Here is a 26,097-nt window from a genome sequence, read left to right on the forward strand (position 1 = left end):
AAACCTGTATTTGTTGTACATTTTTATGGAAAATACATAAAACCACTCACTCACAAATGCTTATTCGTGTCTCTTTCATCTTCAGTTGAATGCTTTCTGTTCTACTGGTTTTTCACACTGTAATTTTTACCAAAATAATAATTTCTCCAACTTATAATGGCCTCAATTACCTTTGAAGTGTTGATCTTTCATCACCTAGCTCTCTCTATCAAATTCTACAGACATATTTCTTAAGAAAGCATCTCTCTTAGGGTGTCTCACAAATATTTCTAATCTATCAAAAACTGATCTTATATTCCACTCACTACCTTTCTCCTTCTCTCCTATTTTTAATCCTCATCCATGAAAATTACCATTCACCAAGTCAGAAATTTCAGTTATTCTCAATTCTACCCTAATTCTTCCAGGATTTTAACCTCTCTCTGGGAAGATGACATTGGCAGTAAGGAGATTTTTTTTTTTTTTTTTTTTGCTTTAATCTCCATGATCTCCACATTGAAACCAAGCAACTAGACAACAAAACCAAAATCCCATGGAAAACTCTCACAACCAAACTTGGTAATCAGGTATTCCCCACAAACCTAAAATATAAGCAGTGAGGGACAAACCAACAACCACAAGACTTGTATGAAACAACTATAAAAGGAAAGATTAAGACTTGTATGGAACAACTATAAAAGGAAAGAGCAGAGGGGCTGCTGATGAATATGAAAAGAGGAAGACCCCAAAATTGCCAGCAAGTATTCACTGGAACATATGAAGAGCTAATTTTAGAACAGGAGCTGACAGTGGAAGGGTTGTTCTCTAATCCAAGATAGCAGATGAGGTCTGAAGACACCAGAGCAGCCTCACACTTATGAATACTTGAAACTGACCAGACAAGTCTCCTTGTCTATCTACCTTTCGAAGAAGAAAAACTTGATAGAGTAATGAAAATTGAAGATACAAGGAACCAACTTACTACCTTGAAAACTGATAAATAAATGAAAAGGCATCTATCTAGCCTGACTTTCCTACAGGAACTATCGTTTAGTCACTAAGTTGTGTCTGACTCTTCTGTGACCCCATGAACTGTAGCCTGCTAGGCTCCTCTGTCCATGGAACTTCCCAGGCAAGAATACTGGAGTAGATTGCCATTTCCTTCTATGGAGGATCTTCCCTACCCAGGGATCAAACTCGTGACTCCTGCATTGGCAGGGGAAATCTTTATCACTGAACCACCAGGGAAGCCCTACAGAAACTATATCATCTGGTAACCAAATAACAGATAAGGAGAAATGTCTCTTTATAAAAATATTCCAGCTAAAATAACTAAAACAGGTATGATATAATTAGAATACCATCATTTTGCAACTCCTAATCAATTCTAGGCATTAAGGAGAAACAGCTACTAACTTTGCAAAAAACAACCAGCCATTATGTGCTTCTCAATGAAAGTGGATGCCAGTGCCAATAGATGTGGTCACTGAGATGGCACCTGAGTCTGATCAAAACCCCTGAATCCAACCGTCAACTTACAAGTCATACAAACGACAGAGGAACGTGTTAATCTGAATCATGGAACTTCAGCAAAAGAAGGGATTAGAGAGTTCTTCTAGGCCAACTAACCATTTAATGACAGATTCACATCTCCTCTCCAAGGAGCTTTTTTAGCCTAGAAACTCTCAGTTTGAAACTCTATGCTAGCTTTCCCTACATTTAGTCAATGCTACCTTGAAACTATTCTGTTAGAAAATCCTTATTATTATGAGCTAAAACTGATTCCCCTAACATCTGCTACTATTATGTCTTCCCCTCTGCTCCATCTTACCCCAAGTTCACAGAAAATATGCCAAATCCCTTTTCTGTGAGAGATCTTCAAGTACTCAAAGTCAGCTATTGTTCTCTTCCCACAAAGTTCTCAAGGTCACATACATTTTCAGGTTCTCCAAGTTCTCTTCATATGACATATTCTCCTTACCACTCTGGTCATTTTCTCTAAGCAAAGTCTAGTCCAACTTGTTTTCTACTGTAGTAACTTCCTAACTTACCTCTCTATTTCACTCATTCCACTACACCACTTATTCTCAAACTTTTAAGTCTCAGGACCCTCACTCTTAAAAATCATTGAAGACCCAAGAGTACTTCTGTTTATGTGGATTATATCTACTGATATTTATAGTACTAGAAATTAATTCCTCAAAAAATAAAAAATTGAATTTCCATATGGTCCAGCAATTCCAATTCTGCATACATACTCAAAAGAACTGAAAACAGGGACGTTAACAGCTACTTGTACACTCATGCTTATAGCAGCATTATTTATAATAGTTAAAATTTGGATGCAACCCAAGGGTCAAAGATAAATGAATGGATAAAGAAAATGTTGTATGTATACACAATGGAATACTATTCAGCCTTAAAAAAGAAGACAATTCTGGCACATCTACAACATGGACACACCTTGAGGACATTATGCTAAGCAAAATAAGCCAGTCACAAAAAGACAAATGCTGTATGATGCTACTTATATGAGGTACTAGAATAGTCAAATTCATAGAGACAGAAAGTGGAATGGTTAACAGCCAGGGACTGTGAGGAAGGAGCAATGGAAGTTAGTGTTTAACGAGTACAGGGTTTCAGTATGGGATGATGAAAAAGTTCTGGAGGTGGATGGTGATAATGGTTGCATAAAAATGTGAGTGTACTTAATGTCACTGAACTGTACACTTAAAAATGGTTAAAATGGCAAATTCCATGTTTATTTCATCTTAATAAAAATATTTGTCAATTCATTTAAAAATAATATATATAAATCCATTATATATTAACCAAAATATTTTTATTTAAAAGAACTATATTTTCAGAAACAAAAATTAGTGAGAAAAAGAGGCACTGTTTTACATTTTTGCAAATGTCTTTGATGTTTGGATTAGTAGAAGACAACTGGATTCTTCGATCTGCTGTGATATTCCATCTGTGGCACTATGCTGTTTAGACTAACATACATGAAAATCAGTGTGAAACAGATAGGCAACTGGAAAATGATATTTTAATATACTTTTCAGATATTCTCCTTTGATAGTATACTAAATTTGACAGCTAGTAGTTTCCTAAAGATTAGTTGAAATGTGGAATTTGAACATCAATGAACTTCTCATACTTTCATACTTTATTGGAAAAACATGTTTCGATCTGCCTTGCACTTTGAACCAATCTTCTACTTACACATGATTTTGTAACATTATGTATCGATCATTTCAAACATATTAACAAGCGATGCAGTGGACATATTTTATTAAACAATATCAAAAAGTAACATTTGTTAATATTACCATCAATATCATCAGAAAAGTATTTAAGTATTAGGAAGTCATCAAATTCACACTGATGAATACAAGTTTTCCAGAATCCAATTTTTATTTAAAGCCTGAATTTTATGATTGGCAACACATAACGGTTTTCCTTGAAGTGATAGGCTCACTTTGCTCATTTTAGAGAAAATATCTGCCAAATATTCAAGTCTGAATAACAGCTTGTCAACAGTTTACACTTACAAGTAAAGATGTTTCATTTTTTTTAAAAAAAAATTCAGTTTATAATTTAGTTAATCACTGGAGTGGTCTTCCTCTAGATAATCATCTTATTTCAATATACAGCAGTAGTGTCTTACTCATAATTTCCATTTCAGCAAACAGAATATTTAAAAATTAGTATTCAAGAAATGAGATTTAATAAAATTTATACTTGTTTACTGTTGATCAAGAACACTTAAACATTTAGATTATTTTTTAAAACTGTGTTGGCGAAAAATACAGTGACTACTAGTATAGTTTGGTACTAGTTCCCCGATTTAAACTCATCGACACTGCTTTTGTAGCATCAGTACAAATGTCAGCACAGTGAATATTCTTTTTAAAGGCCTTTGTATTATAGAAAATAGTTTTGACCTGAAGGGGTCTTAGGGCTCACCAGGGTTTCGCAGACTATACTTTGAGAACCACTGCACTAGGCTTCTAAAGCATATGTCTTTCATCTCTGAACTAGCATAATGCTTATCACATAGAAGTACTTCATAAACATGTTTTCAGTGAACACATTGCACTAAAGATTACTTAGGCCTACACCTACAAAGTGAAAGTTCCTCAGTTGTGTCTGACTCTTTGCAACCCCATGGAGTATACAATCTGTGGAATTCTCTAGGCCAGAATACCGGAGTGGGCAGTCCTTCCCTTCTCCAGGGGATCTTCCCAACCCAGGATGGAACCCAGGTCTCCCGCATTGCAGGCAGATTCTTTACCGCATTGCAGGGAGCAGATTCTATCAGGGAAGACTTTCCTGGTGGCTCAGACGGTAAAGCGTCTGCCTACAATGTGGGAGACCCAGGTTCAATCCCTGGGTCAGGAAGATCTCCTGGAGAAGGAAATGGTACTCCAGTATTCTTGCCTGGAAAATCCCATGGACGGAGGAACCTGATAGGCTATAGCCAGTCCGTGGGGTTGCAAAGAGTCGGACACAACTGAGCAACTTCACTTTCACTTTCTTTCACACCTACAAAACCCCATGGGCACAGAACTCCCTGATGGTCCAGTGGTTAGGACTTGCTACTCTCGCTATTGTGGCCTGGGTTCAGTTCTTTGTTGGGGAACTAATATCCCATAAGCCATGTGGCGCAGCCAAAGACAAAACAAAAAACACAGAACACAAAGAGGACGGGGGAAAATGGCTACAAATAAAAATGTATTAAAACAAAAAACATAAAAAGATGGCCAATAAAAAAAAAGCTAACTCCACTATGCTACAGCAGAGGCATCATCCACAGAACAATTCTAACTTTAGAAACTAGAAAAGGGGAGAAAAGGTGTACAGGCCAAGTGGATGAACTGAACAGGGGCATGGAAACGCTCTGCTGCACTAGCAGTTTGTGGGAGGGTGGAGGCTCCAGGAGAATACAGGAAGGAATAAAGTGGAGGATGGAAGCAGAACACGCCCCATTTCTATCTAGCCTGCTCATCAGTGCCTGACTAGTGTCCCCCAAAACCATCTCAATGTCTTCACCCTCAAAATACCTCAAAGACTCCTTCACTGCCTATGAAAGAAAGACAAACTCATTCTGGCACTTCAATCCCAATTTATAGAATGTTCTCTCTCTAGAAGTGCCCTACAACAAAGAGCTACTTAGCTTTGTCACCATTCCTACATCAGGAATTCACTCCCATCTTCCCCCCTTAAGGGGGGAAGCCATCCAAGCTTTCTCCAAGTCTAGGGATCTCCTTTCAACATAGTATATACACCTATTCACTTCCATTCTTCCTTCAATAATTAACAGAACACTTCCTACATGCTAATTGCTCAGTATAAAAGGGAAAACCAACGCAAAGTCATCCCTCACCCTTGCAGAACTCAAATGTATTTAGTGAGGTAAAAAAAAGAAAAAGCTAAGAGAGAAGTATGATTTTAAAAATAATATATATATAACCCCCTCCCCATATCAAATGCAAACATTTTCATCACTAACATAATTGCTTTGGACTTAATGTAGTTTTCCTAAGGGCCCAGCACCACCACAGAAAAGAGTAGCACAGAAACATATACGTTCCCATACGTAAAACAGACAGCCAGTGGGGGTGTGCTGAGTGATGCAGGGAGCTCCACGCAACCTCTGCGACAACCTAGAGCAGTGGGATGGGTGCGAGGGAGGTCCGAGAGGCGACCTGCAGCTGATTCATGCTGATGCATGGCAGAAAGCAATACAACCTTGTAAAACAATCACCCTCCAATTAAAGCAAATACAAATTTAAAAAAAGATGCTCTGGGGTCCTAGGGGACTTCCCTGGTGGTCCAGTGGTTAAGACTGTGCTTCCAATGCAGGGGTGTGACTTTGATCCCTGGTCAGAGAACTAAGATCCCACATGCCATGCAGTGTGGTCAAATTTTAAAAACAACAACAACAACAACAACAAAACGATGCTCTGAGGTTCTAGTCTCATGACAACATCCTATCAGTTATATCATTCCTTCTCTCTCCAAAGCCTATCTCCTTTCAGGTTCCTTCCTTTACAACTCTTACAACTCTATTATTTATAATAACAATCTGAGCAACAAGACTTATTAAGCACTTAATGGAATGGAAATAGCATTTGAGGTTTTACACAACATCCATTTCAAACACAAATAACACATGATACAAAATAACAATGATGACCTGGTGCTAGACATCAAATTTGGAATCAGGCTATCACTCTACCAACTAGGGGATGAATGAGCAAATTCAATTTTAAGATGTAGGTTGATTTCATAATTTAAGAGAACACAGAAATAAAAAACCATATGCTTTTTCTAGAAACACAAAGTTCCATGTTATTACACCAAGATTTTTAAACAAGTAACTTTAGTATATGAAAGGATATATTAAAATACTACAAGAAAAGCACTAATGACAAGGAGGAAATCTGAAAATCATTTATATTTGGCTTTGAAATATTCTGTGTGATTTTAATTTTTCTAATTAAGTTGGGCCAACACTGCTTTAGCACTTTCTATATTCACACAGACAAAATGAAGGCAGCACAGAATATGCTTGTGGCAGGAAAATGTCCTCTTGACTAAATTTTTAAAGGCCTGTTACAAACAGCCAATTGTTTAAACGTACATTATCAAAGCTGATTGTAAAGCTGCCTTTTAAGAGTTAGCTGACATTTCTAGCAAATGTCTGAGGTACTGGACATAAACTAAGGCAAAGTTATCACATATATTTTCAAGTCCAAGACTACATTACATTACTTTAAGAGGATCTATAATTATATTGTTTTAAAGTAGGAATCTATAATATCATAGATTTCCTATTTTATCTTAAGAATCAGGCAAATACATGTTTTTGAGTTTCCTGTGTAACCATCTCCTTACACTCCTTTATCAGTTTTGTTTCCCCTACTTTTTATTACCTCAAGGCAATTAATTCCCTGATGTTATATGTATAGATACATAATCCTTTATTTGAAATCCTACAACCTATAAAGCTTGGAAAATTAAAGCTGTTGTTTTTTTTAAACTGAATTGATGGCAAAATCTGTCCTTACTAAAATTCATTTGGTAGAAAAATCTAGTGAAAATTCATACGTTTTGCTGCATAAATATTAATGTGTAATTATAAGGTGCAATAAAACAATAAATAGTAAGGATTTAAATAACATACAGAATATGCAGGAATTACCTTTCTAAAATTTGAAAAATGTGAATTCCAAAACATACCTGCCCCCAGATTTTGAATAAGGGATTGTGGACCTGTATTTACGTGCAGGTTGGTACAAAAGTAATTGTAGTTGTGGACCATGAATTTTAAATCATTATAACTAGGCTCAAACACATCTTTATTAATCAAAATAGGAACCATAACAATTCAACACATTTTTGCCAATGAGAAATAAGTTTACTTCTGTAGCCCAAAAAATCCATGTTTCAGGATTCAGTGAACTCTTGGAAAGCATTTTCTGCCTCCTGCTGGTTGTGGAAGGGTTTTCCCTACAAAAAGTCGTCAAGATGCTTGAAGAAATGATAATCCACTGGCGAGAGGTCAGGTGAATATGGTGGATGAGGCATAACTTCATAGTTCAATTTGTTCAACTTCTGAAGTGTTGGTTGTGTGACGTGCAGTCGGGCACAGTCAAGGAGAAGAATTGGGCCCTTTTCTGTTGACCAGTACCTACTGCATGCATTGCAGTTTTCCATGCAGCTCATTGATTTGCTGAGCATACTTCTCGGATGTAATGGTTTCACCAGGATTCAGAAAGCTGTAGTGGATCAGATCAGCAGCAGACCACCAAACAGAGACCATGACCATTTTTTGGTTCAAGTTTGGCTTTGGGAAGTGGTTTGGAGCTTCTCTGTCCAACCATTGAGCTGGTCATCTCCAACTGTTGTATATAAAATCCACTTTTGGTTGCACGTCACAATCTGATATAAAAATAGTTCTTTGTTGTTGCACAGACGAAGAGAAGACAACACTTCAAAACAACATTTTTTTTCAGTCAGCTCATGAGGCACCCACTTATTCCACTTATTGAGCTTTTTCACCTTTCCAATTTGTTTCAAATGCCAAACAACCAGAGAATGGTCAACGCTGAGTTCTTAGGCCGCTTCTCATGTAGCTGTAAGAGAATCGACTTCAACGACTGCTCTCAATTGGTCACTCTCAACTTCTGGGTTTTCCCGGTGGCTTGGACAGTAAAGAATCTGCCTGTAATGCAGGAGACCCAGGCACGAGCCCCGGGTCAGGAAGATCCCTGGAGAAGGAGATGGCACCCCACTCCAGTATTCTTGCCTGGAAAATCCCATGGACAGAGGAGCCTGGTGGGCCACAGTTCGTGGGGTCACAACGAGTTGGACACGACTGAGCAACTAACACACACACAAATTCTGATGGCTGGCCACTACATTCATCATCTTCAAGGCTTTCCAAAACTTCTTGAACCATCACTGTACATTCGTTAGCAGTTCCTGGGCCAAATGCACTGTTGATGTTGTGAGTTGTCTCTGCTGCTTTACGACCCGTTTTAAACTGGAATTAAAAAATCGCTCAAATTTGTTTTTTGTCTAACATAATTTCTATAGTTTAAAATAAATATAAAATAAGCAGCAAGTAATAAGACATAAGCAAAAAAACATAAATTGAGAAATGCACATAAAAAATGATGTATAACATAACCACATTTATTTAAGAAATATTCCAGTATCAAATGGCAAAGTTCAACAATGCAAAACAGTAATTACTTTTGCACCAACCTAATACTATCATCTCCACATGAGAGGAAAACTTTATCTTATTCATTGGTTTATTCCCTGGGCCTAGAATTGTGCCTTACACATAGTAAATATTCAATAGATACTTGTTCAATAATCAAAATAAATAATAACAGTGAATTAATAGAAGTGGAGTTCAAAATAGAAAAGAACAAAAATATTCTTCCAAGGCAGCAACCTCCAAATGAAGTTATAATTTATATATCATTAATCTCTTTATTTGCAATTTTAAAATAGAAAAAGCTTTGGAAAAAGTTTTGTCATTATTGCTTATATTCTGAAGCTTCAGGATTTTTTACAAAATTGAGAAACAACTATCAACTTACTAGATCCCAAATTACAACAAAAAGAAATACTTAAAGAAAAAACATTTTAAAGAAAAGCAGAATGCCACAGCAGACTTTGAATTCCTTAATTAAGGATGCTTTTCCTAATCTTTTACCACTAAGTAAAGTATTTGGTACATAGCAGGTACTCAGATATGCAGATGACACCACCCTTACGGCAGAAAGTGAAGAAGAACTAAGGAGCCTCTCGATGAAAGTGAAAGAGGAGAGTGAAAAAGTTGGCTGAAAGCTCAACATTCAGAAAACTAAGATCATGGCATCCGGTCCCATCACTTCATGGCAAATAGATGGGAAAACAGTGGCTGACTTAATTTTTCTGGGCTCCAAAATCACTGCAGATGGTGACTTCAACCATGAAATTAAAAGATGCTTACTCCTTGGAAGGAAAGTTATGGCCAACCTAGACAGCATATTAAAAAGCAGAGACATTACTTTGTCAACAAAGGCCCGTCTAGTCAAAGCTTTGGTTTTTCCAGTGGTCATGTATGGATGTGACGGTTGGACTGTAAAGAAAGCTGAGTGCCGAAGAATTGATGCTTTTGAACTGTGGGGTTGGGGAAGACTCTTGACAGTCCCTTGGACTGCAAGGAGATCCAACCAGTCCATCCTAGAGGAGATCAGTCCTCGGTGTTCATTGGAAGGACTGAGGAAGCTGAAACTCCAATACTTTGGCCACCTGATGTGAAGAGTTGACTCATTTGAAAATACCCTGATGCTGGGAAAGATTGAGGGCAGGAGGAGAAGGGGATGACAGAGGATGAAATGGTTGGATGGCATCACCGACTCAATGGACATGGGTTTGGGTGGAATCGAGGAGTTGGTGATGGACAGGGAGGCGTGGCGTGCTGTGGTTCATGGGGTCACAAGGAGTCGGACACGACTGAGCGACTGAACTGAACTGAAGGTACTTTATATTGTCAGAATGGGCACTAAAAAAGAAGAACTGGGATTTGTTTCATTTAATAAAGACAAGTTGAGCACCTTTCTCATACTAGTCATCATGCTAGATATATAAGACAGTAGAACAAGAGACACTGTGAGTCTTTCCCTGTCTTTATGAAGCAGACTTTAGTGGGGAAGGATGATGTTTAAATACTACAAGAAATAAAGTTCCAGGTACTATGGATCCCCAAAAGAAAGGAGTACCTAAACTAAACTAGAAGGTTATGGAAATCCTATAAAACTTAGACAGTCATGGCTGAAGAGCAGAGACTAATCAAGCAGGCCTAATCAAGGACTTTGCTCATTTTCCTAAGGGCAGTGAGAAGTACTGAGGGATTTTCAACAACGAAGTGATATTTCATTTGGACTTTAACTCAGACTTCTACTTTCTGAGCACTTACTATGTTCCAGGCATATTACCTTGTTCAAGCCTCACAAAATTGGCCTTGTATTTCCAAGTTGTATGGAGGAGCTGGTGGCTGATCAGCATCCCTATGTACAACAACTAGAAGAGCCAAACAAACAGAAATCCAACTATATATAGACAGAAGAGGGTTGTTAAGAGAACAAGAACTAGAGTAACAGAAAGGGGAAAATTTTGAGAGACAAACTAGCTGCTGCAGCCACACTTTCAGATCATTATTCTGAGCATGAACTGAAGGCTGACAATCAGGACAAACCCAGTACCAACCCTGGTAGCGGGCTACCAAGGGAGGACAGAGAAATAAGCATAGCTTTGGCACAGACTTGGGAGATCTCAAGCACATGGTCAGTTTTCTCAAGAAATTTTTGAATATTAAAACTGCGTGGGGTAGAAGGCTACAAACCTAAGCACAAAACTTGTGAAAAAGCTCTTTAGCAGTCTGACAAGAAAAAGGTTAGAGTCTGGGACCCAAGGAGAAAAGCACCCTTAGAATATAGCAAATTCATAGCTGAAAACCTGTGAGAGCCAGGGAAGAAACAGAGGAAAGAAAATTAAGCCTGAAAGTAAAACTCAATCTCAATCTCAACCTCAACCTACCACACTCCCAAACTGGAGAAAAGGAATCAGTCACAAGTCCAGCAGGTGGTAGTGTTGTGGTGATCAGTCCCCCAGTCATATCTGACTCTTTGGGACCCCATGACTGTAGCCCACCAGGTTCCTCTGATCATGGGATTTCCCAGGCAAGAATACTGGAGTGGGTTGTCATTTCCTCCTCCAGAGGATCTTCCTGACTCATGGATTGAACCCACATCTCTTGAGTATCCTGCATTGGCAGGCAGATTCTTTATCACTGTGCCACTGGGGAAGCCCAGCAGAGGGGCTTCCTTAAAAAAAGGAAGATATCATCAGGAGGCATTACAATTTTTTAGATACAATGTCTGGCATAAAATAAAAATTACTAGGCATGCCAACAGACAAAATTAGATAAACAAAAGATAAGGAAAAATAACACCATAGACAGATTCACATGTGATCCAGATATTGGTGTTAACTGACAAAGACTTTAGAACAATTATGAGTTATATTTTTTTTAAAGAGAAAGAACTGGACAAAGTAGATGAAAAGCAGGTAATTTTACCTAAGAATTGGAATCAATAAAAGAGAACCATTTGGAGATTTTAGAACTGAAAAATAACACTAAATGTAAGTAAGAACTCATTAGATAGATTTACCAAGAGATATAAAAATAGCGCAAAACAGGATGCATGAATTGAAAGGAGGTCAAAAGAAAATGTCCAAACTAAAGCAGAGAGGGAAAAAATGTAAAATAAAGGAAAAGAGTACTAGAGATAAGTAGGACTTAGTGAAAAATCTATTATGTACAAATTGGAATCTCAGAAAGAAAGGAGGAGAAAAATGTGGCAGAACAAATATTCTGTAAATGATCAAGAATTTTCCAAAACTTGAGAAAGATACTAACACAAGATTTAAGAAGCTCCATAAATTCAAACCAGAGTAAATTTAACAATAATAATATAATGCAAACAACAACAATAACAGCACACCAAGGTTATTTTTAACAAAGATTAAAGTGAAAAAGATAATATGAAAATGTTAAATAGCCAGGGTGAGGGTGGGGAACATACATTCAGTGGATAACAAAAAGACTGATGTCTGACTTCACAACAGAAAACAAACAGGCCAGAAGAAAAAGAAATGACTGAACATGCTGAGAAAAAAATGAATGACAACTTTGAAATTTAAACACAAATTTAAAAAATCCTTCAAAAATAAAGATGAAATAAAGACATTATCAGCACTTCCCTCATAGCTCAGCTGGTATAAGGGCTTCCCAGGTATTACTAGTGGTAAAGAACCTGCCTGCCAGTGCAGGAGACCCCGGTTCGATTCCAGGGTTGGGAAGATCCCCTGGAGAAAAGATAAGCTACCCACTCCAGTATTCCTGAGCTGCCCTGGCGGCTCAGATGGTAACGAATCCGCCTGCAATGTGGGAGACCTGGTTCAACCCCTGGGCTGGGAAGATCCCCTGAAGAAGGGAACGGCTACCCACTCCAGTATTCTTGCGCTGGATAATTCCATGGACAAAGGAACCTTGCAGGGTACAGTCCATGGGTTCACAGAGTCAGACACAACTGAGAAACTTTCACTTTCACTAAAGACATCATCAAACAAATAAAACCGAGGAGACAGTCACCAGAAAATCTGAACTAAAAGGTAGACTAAGAAGAAGGGTTTTTATAGTAGAAGAAAAATAATCCCAGGGTAAATAAAGATATATAGAAGGGAATTATGAGAAACAAGAATAAAAATTGGTTAAGATGAGTAAATATTGATTTAATACTTTTGTTACGAAATAGTGATTGCAATGTCCTATGGAATTTAAAATAAAATGCACAACAAAAATAACACAAAAGGAAAGAGGTGTAATAACTAAAGTTTCTAAGTTCCAGCATTACACTACAGGGAAATAAAAAAAAAAGTTTATTCAAGAGTACAATTAATCAAGAATAAATATTGTATGTAACCTCTAGGGCAGCTATATAAAGAACAGTAAAACAATGTGTATCTACCACATTAATGGAGAGGAAAAACAAAAAACAATAAAAATATTTCAATGATATTTGATAGCCCAGAAGAATATTAAAAAAGAGAGAAAACAGAAAATGAAGCAAAATTAGAAAACCAAATATTAAGACCAAGAATGTAAAGCCAAATACATCAGTAAAATCATTAAATGTAAATATACTAACTAATAAAATGAAAACACTTGTCAGCCTGGATTTAAAAGATAACTATAGGATGATTTTGATGCAGAAAGGGTGAAAATAAAAGTATGAAAAAAGTCATACCATGCAATCACTAACCAAAAAAAAGCTGCTGTGGCTATACTAACATCAGACAAAACAGACTTTAAGGCAAGAACCTTACTAGAAATAAAGGACATTTCATAAAGATTAAGGGACTAATCCATCAGGAAGTTATCACAATATAGATCTATGTACAACCAATGAAATAGCCTTAAAATTTTAAAATTGAGAGAAATAAAAGAAATAGATAAATATACAGTCATGATAGGAGATTTAAACATATTTCTTTGAATAGTTGGTAACAAACAGAAAAAAATTCAGTAAGATTATAGAAAAGCTGAACAGTATAATTGACACCTGTATTTCAGTGACATATATACAGATAACCTGACCCAACAATGACAGTATACACATTCTTTCATTCTTTACAAGTGCACATGGGATACACAGCAAAACTGACTATACACTAGATTGCAAAGCAAGCCTCAACAACTTTTAAAAGATTTAACCATTCAGAGAATGTTCTCTGACAACGCTGATATTAAGCTGGAAGTCAATAACAATGACATGGTATTATACATGGAAAATGCCAAAGATGCCACCAGAAAGCTTATAGAAGAGCTCCTTCAACAATGAAGTTGAAGAATACAAAACTAATATACAGAAATATATTGCATTTCTATACATTAATAATCAACAATAAGAAAAGAAATTAAGGAAAAAATCCCATTTACCATCTCATCAAAACCAATAAAATACCTCGGAATTAACCTACCTAAGAAAACAAAAATCCTATACCCAGAAAACTGTTAGACACTGATGAAGGAAACTGAAGATGACACAAACGGAAAGATATACCGTGTTCTTGTTTTGGAGGAATCAATACTGCCATTTACAGGATCATGGATGCATTATGCTAAGTGAAATAACTCAGAGAAAGACAAAATGCTATGTGATTTCACTTCTATGTGAAATCTAAAAAAAAAATTAAAAACTAGTGAATAAACAAAAAAGAAAGAGACTTACTGATACAGAGAACAAACTAGTGGTTACCAGTGGGAACAGGGAAAAAGAGAGGGACAATACAGGAGTATGGGATTAAGAGGTACAAGCTATTAGGTACAGTTTGTAACTAAAAGCTAAAATGATATACTGTACAAACAGTGAGCATAGCCAATGTCTCATAATAACTATAAGTGGAGTATATGTGTGCTAAGTCGCTGGTCATGTCTGACTCTGTGACCCCATGGACTGTAGCCCACCAGGCTCCTCTGTCCATGGGATTTTTCAGGCAAGACTACTAGAGTGGGTTGCCATTTCCTTCTTCAAGGGGTTTTCTTGACCCAGGGATCGAACCTGCATCTCCTGTGTCTCCCGCACTGGCAGGTGGATGCTTTACCACTGAGCCACCTGAAAGTATGGCCTTTAAAAACTGTGAATCACAATATTGTACACCTATAACTTATATAAATATTGTACATCAACTAAACTTCAAAAATACCAAAAAAAATTCCAAATAAAAGATACAAAAAAAAAAAAAAGAAAATTTCAATTGCTTGGAAATTAGGTAATATATTTGAGGATAACCCTTGGATGAAATCTTTAAAGTGACAAAAATATTAGAGAATGTTTTATTCAAAAGAATATTAAAAAATATGACTCATTAAAGCTACAACACAGTTAAAGTAGTGCTCAGGGGGAAATTATAGCTTTAAATGGATAATTTAGAAAGGAAAAAAGTCTTGAGACTTATGTTCTAAGTTTCCATCTCAAGAAACTATAAAACTATAGCAAATCAATCTCATAGAAAGTAGGAGAAAATTAACAATAAAGATATGATCCAAAATTAAGAGAAAAACTGTAAAGCCAAAATTGGTTCTTTGATGAGATTAATAAAATTGATAAGCACCTAGCAAACTGTTCAAAAGCACATATGCACACAAATTTTCATTATAGGAAACTGATAGATTTTTCAGACATTAAAAAGAAATAAAAGTTTGTTTTAGACAACTAGACACCAATGATTTCTATCATTTATTTTTTAAATTTTTATTTATTTAATTGCAGGATAGTTACTTCACAATATTGTGATGGTTTCTGTCATACACCAACATGAATCGGCCACAGGTATACATCCAAATGGTCTTCTCTGCTGGCTTAGACAGTAGAGATTCCGCCCAATGCAGGAGACCTGGGTTCGATCCCTGGGTTGGCAAGATCCCCAGCAGGAGGGCATGACAACCCACTCCAGTATTCTTGCCTGGAGGATCCCATGGACAGAGGAGCCTGGCAGGCTGCAGTCCATGGGGTCACAGAGAGTCAGACATCACTGAGCACCTAAGCACGCACGCATATACATTTAAATAAACAAATTCTTTGAAAAACACAACTTATCAAAACTGACAAAAGAAGGAATAGAAAATCTGAATACTCCTATATCTATTAAAAAATAAATCTGTTCTTTAAACAGTTGCCAATACTAAAACATAACAAAGTTGCAGGACTGACTTCAGCTTATTATAGAGCTATGAAAGTCAAGACAATGTGGTAATGTTAAAAACACAGACAGCAGATCCCTGTGATATATACAGCAGGTCCTTATTTGTTATCTATTTTAGATGTTTCTACATATACGTGTATATGTTGATCCCAATCTCTTAGTTACCCCCTCTTCCCTGTCCTGCCTACCCCCACTGCCCCAGGTTACCATAAAATTGTTTTCTACCTCTATAACTCTATTTCTCTTTTGTAAATTAGTTCATTTGTACTGTTTTTCTGTCGCTGCTGTTGTTTATTGTTCAGCTGCTATGTTCCTCTGCAACTCCAAGGACTGCAGCATGCCAGGCTTCCCTGTCTTTCACTACCCCAGAGTTTGCTTAAACTCATGTCCACTGAGTCGGTGATGCCATCCAACCACCTCATCCTCTGTTACACCCTCAGTCTCTCCCAGTATCTGGGTCCTTTCCAATGAGTCAGTTCTTCGCATCAGGTGGCTAAAGTATTGTGCCTCAGCTTCAGCAGCGGTCATTGCAACAAATATTCAGGACTGATTTCCTCAAGGATTGACTGGTTTGATCTTGCTGTCCAAGGGACTCTCAAGAGTCTCTCTTTAACAAGTGGTGCTGGGAAAACTGGTCAACCACTTGTAAAAGAATGAAACTACAACACTTTCTAACACCATACACAAAAATAAACTCAAAATGGATTAAAGATCTAAATGTGAGACCAGAAACTATAAAACTCCTAGAGGAGAACATGGGCAAAACACACTCCGACATAAATCACAGCAGGATTCTCTATGACCCACCTCCCAGAATAATGGAAATAAAAGCAAAAATAAACAAATGGGACCTAATGAAACTTAAAAGCTTTTGCACAACAAAGGAAACTATAAGCAAGGTGAAAAGACAGCCCTCAGATTGGGAGAAAATAATAGCAAACGAAGCAACAGACAAAGGATTAATCTCAAAAATATACAAGCAACTCCTGCAGCTCAATTCCAGAAAAATAAATGACCCAATCAAAAAATGGGCCAAAGAACTAAACAGATATTTCTCCAAAGAAGACATACAGATGGCTAACAAACACATGAAAAGATGCTCAACATCACTCATTATCAGAGAAATGCAAATCAAAACCACAATGAGGTACATTACACGCCAGTCAGGATGGCTGCTATCCAAAAGTCTACAAGCAATAAATGCTGGAGAGGGTGTGGAGAAAAGGGAACCCTCTTACACTGTTGGTGGGAGTGCAAACTAGTAAAACCACCATGGAGAACAGTGTGGAGATTTCTTAAAAAACTGGAAATAGAACTGCCATATGACCCAGCAATCCCACTTCTGTGCATACACACCGAGGAAACCAGATCTGAAAGAGACACGTGCACCCCAATGTTCATCGCAGCACTGTTTATAATAGCCAGGACATGGAAGCAACCTAGATGCCCATCAGCAGACGAACGGATGAGGAAGCTGTGGTACATATACACCATGGAATATTACTCAGCCATTAAAAAGAATTCATTTGAATCAGTTCTAATGAGATGGATGAAACTGGAGCCCATTATACAGAGTGAAGTAAGCCAGAAAGATAAAGACCAATACAGTATACTAACGCATATATATGGAATTTAGAAAGATGTTAACGATAACCCTATATGCAAAACAGAAAAAGAGACACAGATGTACAGAACAGACTTTTGGACTCTGTGGGAGAAGGCGAGGGTGGGATGTTTCGAGAGAACAGCATCGAAACATGTATATTATCTAGGGTGAAACAGATCACCAGCCCAGGTTGGGTACATGAGACAAGTGCTCGGGCCTGGTGCACTGGGAAGACCCAGAGGGATGGGATGCGGAGGGAGGCGGGAGGGGGGATCGGGATGAGGAACAGATGTAAATCCATGGCTGATTCATGTCAATGTATGACAAAAACCACTACAATACTGTAAAGTAATTAGCCTCCAACTAATAAAAATAAATGGAAAATAAAGTAAAATAAAATATTTGCTGTTACTCTACAAAAAAAAAAAAGAGTCTCTCTGACACCACAGTTCAAAAGCATCAATTCTTCAGTGTTCAGCCTTCTTTACAGTCAACTCTCACATCCATACATGACTACTGGTAAAACAACAGTTTGACTATACAGACCACTGTCAACAAAGTGATATCTCTCCTTTTTAATATACTGTCTAGGTTTGTCATAGCTTTTCTTCCAAAAAGCATCTTTTAATTTCAAGGCTACAGTCACCATCTGCAGTGATTTTGGCCCAAGGAAATAAAATCTGTCACTGTTTCCACTTTTTCTCCTATTTGCTATGAAGTGATGGAACCAGATATCGTGATACTAGTTTTTTAAATGTTGAGTTTTAAGCCAGGTTTTCCACTCTCCTTTTTCACCTTCATCAAGAGGCTCTTTAGTTCCTCTTCACTGTCTGAAAGTGAAGATACCATTAGAATGATAGCATTAGAGTGGTATCATCTGTATGTCTGAGGTTGTTACTTCTCCTGGAAATCTTGATTCCAGCTTGTGATTCATCCAGCCTGGCATTTCACATGATGTACTCTGCATATAAGCTAAATAAGCAGGGTGACAATATACAGCCTTGACATACTCCTTTCCCAATGTGGAACCAGTCTGTTGTTCCATGTCTGGTTCTAACTGTTGTTTCTTGACCTGCATACACTTTCACAGAAGGCAGATAAGGTAGTTTGGTATTCTTATCTCTTGAAGAATTTTCCACAATTTGTTGTGACCCATACAGTCAAAGGCTTCAGTGTAGTCAATGAAACAGAAGCAGATGTTGTTCTGGAATTCCATAGCTTTTACTATCATCCAATGGAGGTTGACAATTTGATCTCTGGTTCCTCTGTCTTTTCCAAATCCAGCTTGTTCATCTGGAATTTCTCAGTTCACATATTGTTAAAGCCTAGCTTGAGGGATTTTGAGTATTACTTTGCTAGCATGTGAAATGAGAGCAACTAATGTTCATTAGTATGAACATTCTTTGGCATTGCCTTTCTTTGGGATTGGAATGAAAACGGACCTTTTCCAGTCCTGTGGCCACTGCTGAGTTTCCCAAATTTGCTGGCATATTGAGTGCAGCACTTTCACAGCATCATATTTTAGGATTTTAAACAGCTCTGCTAGAATTCTATCACTTCCACTAACTTTGCAGTAATGCTTCCCAAGGTCACTTGACTTCACAATCCAGGATGTCTGGCTCTAGGTGAGTGATTACACCATCGTGGTTATCTGGGTCATTAAGACCTTTTTTGTACAGTTCTTCTGTGTATTCTTGCCACCTCTTCTTAATATCTTCTGCTTCTGTTAGATCCTTGCCATTTCTGTCCTTTATTGTGCCCATCTTTGCATGAAATGTTCCCTTGGTATCTCCAATTTTCTTGAAGAGATCTCCAGTCTTTTCCATTCTATTGTTTTCCTCTGTTTCTTTGTGGTGTTCACTTAAGGAGGCTTTCTTATCTCTCCTTGGTATTCTCTCGAACTCTGCATTCTGTTGGGTATGTCTTTCCTTTTCTCCTTTGCCTTTCACTTCTTTCTCAGCAATTTGTAAGCCCTCCTCAGACAACTACTTTGCCTTCTTGCATTTCTTTTTCTTGGGGATGGTTTTGGTCGCTGCATCACATACAATGTTATAGTTCTTCAGGCACTCTGTATACCAAATCTAATGCTATTTGTCACCTCCACTGTATAATCAAGGGATTTGATTTAGGTTATATTTGAATGATCCAGTGGTTTTCCCTACTTTGTTCAATTTAAGTCTGAATTTTGCAATAAGGAGCTCATGATCTGAGCCACAGTCAGCTCCAGTCTTGTTTTTGCTGACCACAAAACTCCACCTTTGGCTGCAAAGAATATAGTATAAGAATATAATATAGATTGGTATATAACTTTCTTAAGATTCCACATGTAAGTGATATCATGTGACATTTGTCCTTCTCTGACTTACTTTACTCAGTATGACAATCTTTAGGTCCATCCATGTTACTGCAAATTGTATCATTTCATTCTTTTCTATGGCTGAGTAGTATTTCTTTCTATACAGCTACCACATCTTCTTTATCCATTCCTCTGTCATTGACATATAGGTTGCTTCCATGTCTTGCTACTGTAAATAGTAAACAGTGCAGCAATGAATATTAGGGTGTATGTATGTTTTTAAATTATGGTTTTCTCTGGGCATACGCCCAGGAGTGGGATTGCTGGATCATACGGTAGCTCTGCTTTGAGCTTTTTAAGGACCCTCCACACTGTTCTCTACAGTGGCTGTACCAATTTATTCCCACCAACAGTGCAGGAGGGTTCCCTTTTATCTACACCCTTTCCAGCATTTATTATTTATAATCAATTTATCTTTGACAAAAGAGCAAAAGCAATTCAATGGAGCAAAGACAGTCCTTTTAACCAACTGTACTAGAACAACTGGGCATCTGCATGCCAAATATATATGTGTGTGTGTGTGTGTGTGTGTGTGTATATATATATATTTTTTAATGGATCATATATGTAAACCGTAGAACTATAAGACTTCTAAAAGATAACACAGGTGAAAATCTAAGTGACATTGGTTTTGGAGATTAATTCTTAGACATACTTAGATCCATCGAAGAAAAAAACTGGTAAGTTGGACTTCCTTAAAATTAAAAATTTCTCTGGAAAGTTACTGCTAAGAGAATGAAAAGACTGGCTACAGATTGGGAGAAGATATTTGCAAAGCACATAGCTAATAAAGGGCTTGTACCCTAAACATACTCTTAAAACTCTTCAACAATAAGAACACCCAAATAAAAATGGGTAAAGACCTGAACAGACATCGCACCAAAGAAAACATACAGATAGCATATAAACATATGAGAAGATATTCCTTATCATATGTCACTAGGGAGCTGTAAATTAAAACAACAGTGAGATATCACAACATACCTATTAGAACGGCTAAAATCTAAGCCACTGGTAACACCAAATTCTGGCAAGAACATGGAGCAACAGGAACAGTCATTCAAGGCTGGTGGGAATGCAGAATGGTACAACCACAACAGAAGACAAGCTGTCAGTTTCTACCAAGTCTTACAAACCAGAAATTATGCTTCTTGGTATTTAGCCAAATTAGCTGAAAACTTATGTCAATACAAAAATCTACCCAGGAATGTTTATATCAGTTTTATTCATAACTGCCAAACTTGAAAGCAACCAAGATGTCCTTCAAAAGATAGTGAATGTACAAATGAACTAATATATCCCCACAATATAATATTATTCAGAAAAAAAAGCTGTCAAGGCACAAAAAGATATACAGTAACATAAGGCACATTGCCAAGTAAAAGAAGTTAATTTGAGAAGCTACATACTATATAATTACAACAGTGAAACATTCTTAAAAGCAAAACTACAGAGACAGTAAAAGCCAAATGGCTGCTGGGGGCTTGAAAGAAGGGAGGAATGAATAGGCAGAGCACAGAGGATTTTCAGGACAGTGAAGTATGACCAACCTAGACAGCATATTAAAAAGCAGAGACATTACTTTGCCAACAAAAGTCTATCTAGTCAAAGCTATGGTTTCCCCAGTAGTCATGTATGGATGTGAGAGTTGGACTATAAACAAAGCTGAGAGCCAAAGAATGGATGCTTTTGAACCATAGTGTTGGAGAAGACTCTTGAGAGTCCCTTGGACTGCAAGGAGATCCAACCAGTCCACCTAAAGGAAATCAGTTCTGAATATTCATTGGAAGGACTGACGCTGAAGATGAAACTCCAATACTTTGGCCACCTGATGCAAAGAACTAACTCATTTGAAAAGGCCCTGATGCTGGGAAAATTGAAGGCAGGAGGAGAAGGAGACAACAGAGGATGAGATGGTTGGATGGCATCACCGACTCAATGGACCTGAGTAAACTCCAAGAGTTGGTGATGGAAAGGGAGGTGTGGCATGCTGCAGTCTATGGGGTCGCAAAGAATTGGACATGACTGAGTAACTGAACTGAACTGAAGTTATTCTGTAAGATACTGGAATAGTAGATACATGGTATCACACATTTGTCGAAACCCATAGACCTGTATAATACAAAGAGTGAGCCATGATGTAAAATGTGGACTTTAACAGTAATGTATCAATATCAACTGGTTCACCAATAATAACAAATGTAGCACACTAATGCAAGATGCTAATAAGGGAAACTGTGTGTAAGGAGAGGAGATGTATGAGAACTGTATTTCTGCCCAATTTTTCTATAAGCCTAAAACCATCCTAAAAAAATAAAGCTTTACTAATTAAAAAAAAAAAAACCTCAAAAGAAAATCTGAGGCACAGCCTTCAATGGAGACTTCTTCTAAACATTTAAGAAAGAAATAACACTGTCTTGTAACACTCTTGCATCAAATAGATGCCATTTTATCAGGCCAGCATAAACTTGATACAAACTTGTCAAAGACATTACAAGAAAGGAAAATTACAGACCAATCTTTCTCAATGACATAGGTTCAATCCTTCAACACTTATTATTGGATTTCTGATAATGTTAGGATGTGGAAAGTTAGAACAAGAAAATATTACTCCCACCCTAACAATGAGAAAGAGTGGTATAATCTACAAAATCTTAACTTTTGAACTCAAGAGAAAAATGAAGTTTTAAGACAATCAAATGAATTAAATTCCAAACAGTAACAAGCCCCTCTAAAGACAAAAGGAACTACAAACTGTTTAATATTTGACAAAGCACAGGAGGAAAAGGAGGCTACTGTACAAGCAAGAAAGAAAAATTCAGCTAAAATTAACTGCTATAGATTAGATGTGGGCTAGAATGTCAGTTTAGAAACACTGGGAGCTCAAAACACAGGGGAATTCACACTTGCATGCTCTTTGCCAAAGGTCTCCATCAGGGCTGAGGACAGAGCAGGGAACTGCAAAGGGTCCCTTTCCGCAGCACAGGTGTGCAAGAAAGGATAGGCCACCACTAAAAAAACAGCATGTAACCATGCCACATTGCCCAAATGCCCCTCTCATTTGAGGAAGAGGCCTTAAACCTCTGGTGGACAAGGCAGAGGTTCTGGGTGTATGCGTGTGTACTCAATCGTGTCTGACTCTTTGTGACCCCACGGACTGTAGCCCGCCAGGCTCCTCTGTCCATGGGATTTACCTGGCAAGGAGTGGGTTGCCATGCCCTCCTCCAGGGGATCTTTCTGACCCAGGGATCAAACCCACATCTCATGTTTCCTGAACCAGCTGGCAGGTTCTTTACCACTTAGGCACAGGGGAAGCCTCTGGGGATTTATGATTGATGAAAAACTACCTTCCTCATGGAAACATAAGAAAACCCTCGCAGGCCCCAAGTCCTATACCAGTACAAAGCAGAGGAAAGTCAGCACTAGAGAGAGGGAGGAATCTCTCACCCATTATGTGCCACAAGACAAAGTTCAGCTGCCAAAAGCGCAAGAGAAAGGAGCTGTCAAAAAGCAACTGTAGTCCAATAAAAATTTAAAATTAAATTAAAAAATAAAAATAAAAAGCAAGGCATTGGATGACAGGTTGGCTGGTCCTTATAAACTATTCTTACATATAACCCAGCAATTACAATCCTTGTTATTTACCCACATGAGTTGGAAATGTCTCCACCCAAAAACACTCACATGAATGTTTGTAGCAGCTTTATTCATAATTGCTAAAAGTTGAAAGCAGCCAGTATCTTTCAATGAATGGACAAGTGGTCGTACATCCAGGCAATGGAATATTACTCAGCACTAAAAGGAAATAAGCTATCAAGCTATAAACAGATGGTGGAAACTGAAATACATATTACTAAGTGAAAGCCAATCTGAAAAGGCTACATATTGTATGACTTCAACTACATATATGACATCCTGAAAAAAGCAAAACTATGGAGACAGTAAAAAGGTAAGTGGCTGCCTGAGGTTCAGGGGGAGGAAGGGATGAGCAAGAGAAGCACAGAGTATTTTCACGATATCAAAAACTATGCTGTACAATGTTAGATACAAGTCATTATTTATTTGTTAAAATTCATAGAGTCCACAACAACAGTAAATTATAAACTACGAAATCTGAGAAAAAAATTCAACATCAATTAGTAATAAAACTCTCAGAAAACAAGGAATAGAAGGAAGCTTCTTCAACTTAACAAAAAGTATCTAGACAACATCACACTGGAATCACTAGCCAGTGTAACAAGGCAAGAAAAAGAATCAAAAGGCACACTGGTTGGAAAGGAAGAAGTAAAACATTTTTATTTGCAAATGACACCTGACTTGCAAAATCCTAAGTCATCTACAAAAAAAGGTATTATAACAAATACAGAGGTTTAGTAAGGCCCCAGGATACATGGTAGATATACAAATGTCAATTATGTTTCTGTATACTAAGTACAAATGAAAAAAGAACAAATAATTGGACACTGAAACAAGAAAAAAAAAACAGCATTTTAACAGTATCAAAAAACATGAAATACTTGGGGAAATTTTTAACAGAATGTGTACAATAATCGTATGTTGTTTAGTCACTAAGTTGTATCCAACTCTTTGGCCACCCCATGGACTGTAGACCACCAGGCTCCTCCGTCCATGGGATTTCCCAGACAAAAATACTGGAGCGAGTATTTCCTTCTCCAGGGGATCTTTCTGACCCAGGAATAGAACCCACATCTCCTGCATTAGCAGGCAGATTCTTTACCACTAAGCCACCAGGAAAGCCGATAAGGGACTTATGTCATACATAAAGAATCTGTACAATTCACCAGTATGAGAACAAACACCATCTTTTTAAAGGCAAAAGATTTAGAGGAGTATAATTACAAATAAAAATTGATTAATTAAAAACTAACCCCAAGCACTAGCAAGGATGCAGAGCAATCCTCATAATTGCTGTGGAAATGCAAAATAATACAGCCACTTTGGAAAAGTTTGGTAGATTCTTATAGACATACACTTACCATACAACTCAGCAATTCCACTCGAGAGTATTTATTCAAGAGAAAAGAAAATTAAACAAACTATACCAGAAAACATATATCAGCTTTACTCATAATGTTTATAAATGGAAACAAACCATAACTCTGTTAACTGAAAGTGCCCAACAACCAAGGAATGGATAAACAAATCGCAGTACCTTCAAACAATGAAATATTACTCAACAACAAAAAGAAACATAACTACTGAAAGAGGAACTACATGAATGAATCTCAAATTATGCAAAATGACAGAAACCAAGCACAAAAATTCACATATTGTATGATTCCATTTGTCACATTCACCAAAAAAAGGCAAAGGTCTCCTGATCAATCTCTGCATCCAAAGAATGTAACACATTAGAAAATAATGAATGCCTGGTGGGCCGTTAGAGGGGGAATCATTGCACGGAGAGTAGACAGCAAGGTCATAGAAGCCAAAGTCAAAAGGAACCTGGGGGCTCAAACACACCCACAGGATGGAAAAAGCGAAGGAAGGTGTACTCTAACCTACCTCCAACGATTTCAGCAGCTTAAATAATTAGATCCTGTAAAGCTCTACATTATGAATGAATAGCCTCAGCGGTGCTCTGGCCTAAAAGAAAGGCATGATGTGCCCCACCCTATTTTAAAAATAAATCTATTACCCGACGCCCGAGACTGAACAAGTGGAGCTTAACCAGGGGCAGGGAGGATTTTCCGTGCCCAGGAGCGGAGCTGAAGAGAGCCGAGGCGGGCTCGGGCTTAGGTCTGCCAGAGGCAGAAGGAGCCGGGCAACGCCGCGGCCCCGCGGGTCTCCATCCCTTCCCATAGCCTCACTTACCCAGGCCTGCCGTTCCAACTGAGCGTACAAATTGGAGCCTTTGAGCTTTTGGACTATCTGGGCAATAATGAGAGACAGATCCGACTCCTCCTGCAACATTTCCCCTGTCCTACCCCGCCAAGTAGCGGGGGCCGCTAGCGCGGAGAGCAATGGCTATGTTCGGGGTCCCACTCCAGACCAGTGACACTTCTCGGGGACCTTATTACGCTGGGACTCCTCCAGCGGGCGTTACTAGGCAACTGCCAGGCCCTGAGTCCGTTCCTCTCTGGTCCCCCCTCAAGCCTGAAGGCCCAGCACCTGCGTTCCGCTGGCAGAAAACGACCTGCGGAGTTGGGGAGGAGGCAAGAGTAGCTTTTCCATTCCATTGTTCCCGCTTAGTCTGTGGTGGAAAGGCAAAAAAGAGGGTCTCTTTCCTCCAGATCTACAGAGCCTCTGATGCATCAGGGGAAATCAGAAAGTTGTGTATTTTTGTGTTTTATCA

General features: G+C 38.0%; 1 protein-coding gene across 3 annotated transcripts in view; it reads right to left on the bottom strand.

Annotated features, from left to right (window-relative positions):
- The window catches only part of TBC1D19 (TBC1 domain family member 19), a 137,301-nt gene extending 111,426 nt beyond the window's left edge, over positions 1-25,875 (bottom strand). Inside the window, exon 1 of one of the 3 annotated variants that reach the window (XM_070452067.1) lies at positions 25,617-25,875. In XM_070452067.1, coding sequence (XP_070308168.1) covers positions 25,617-25,715 — 99 coding nt within the window. In that variant the 5' untranslated portion in view covers positions 25,716-25,875. The remainder of the gene's footprint in view (positions 1-25,616) is intronic. The other 2 variants (XM_020897627.2, XM_070452069.1) reach the window with 2 other exon arrangements.
- Between the last annotated feature and the right edge of the window lie 222 nt (positions 25,876-26,097).

The sequence above is a fragment of the Odocoileus virginianus genome, chromosome 21 (assembly GCF_023699985.2).
Source record: "Odocoileus virginianus isolate 20LAN1187 ecotype Illinois chromosome 21, Ovbor_1.2, whole genome shotgun sequence".
Taxonomy (NCBI): Eukaryota; Metazoa; Chordata; class Mammalia; order Artiodactyla; family Cervidae; genus Odocoileus; species Odocoileus virginianus.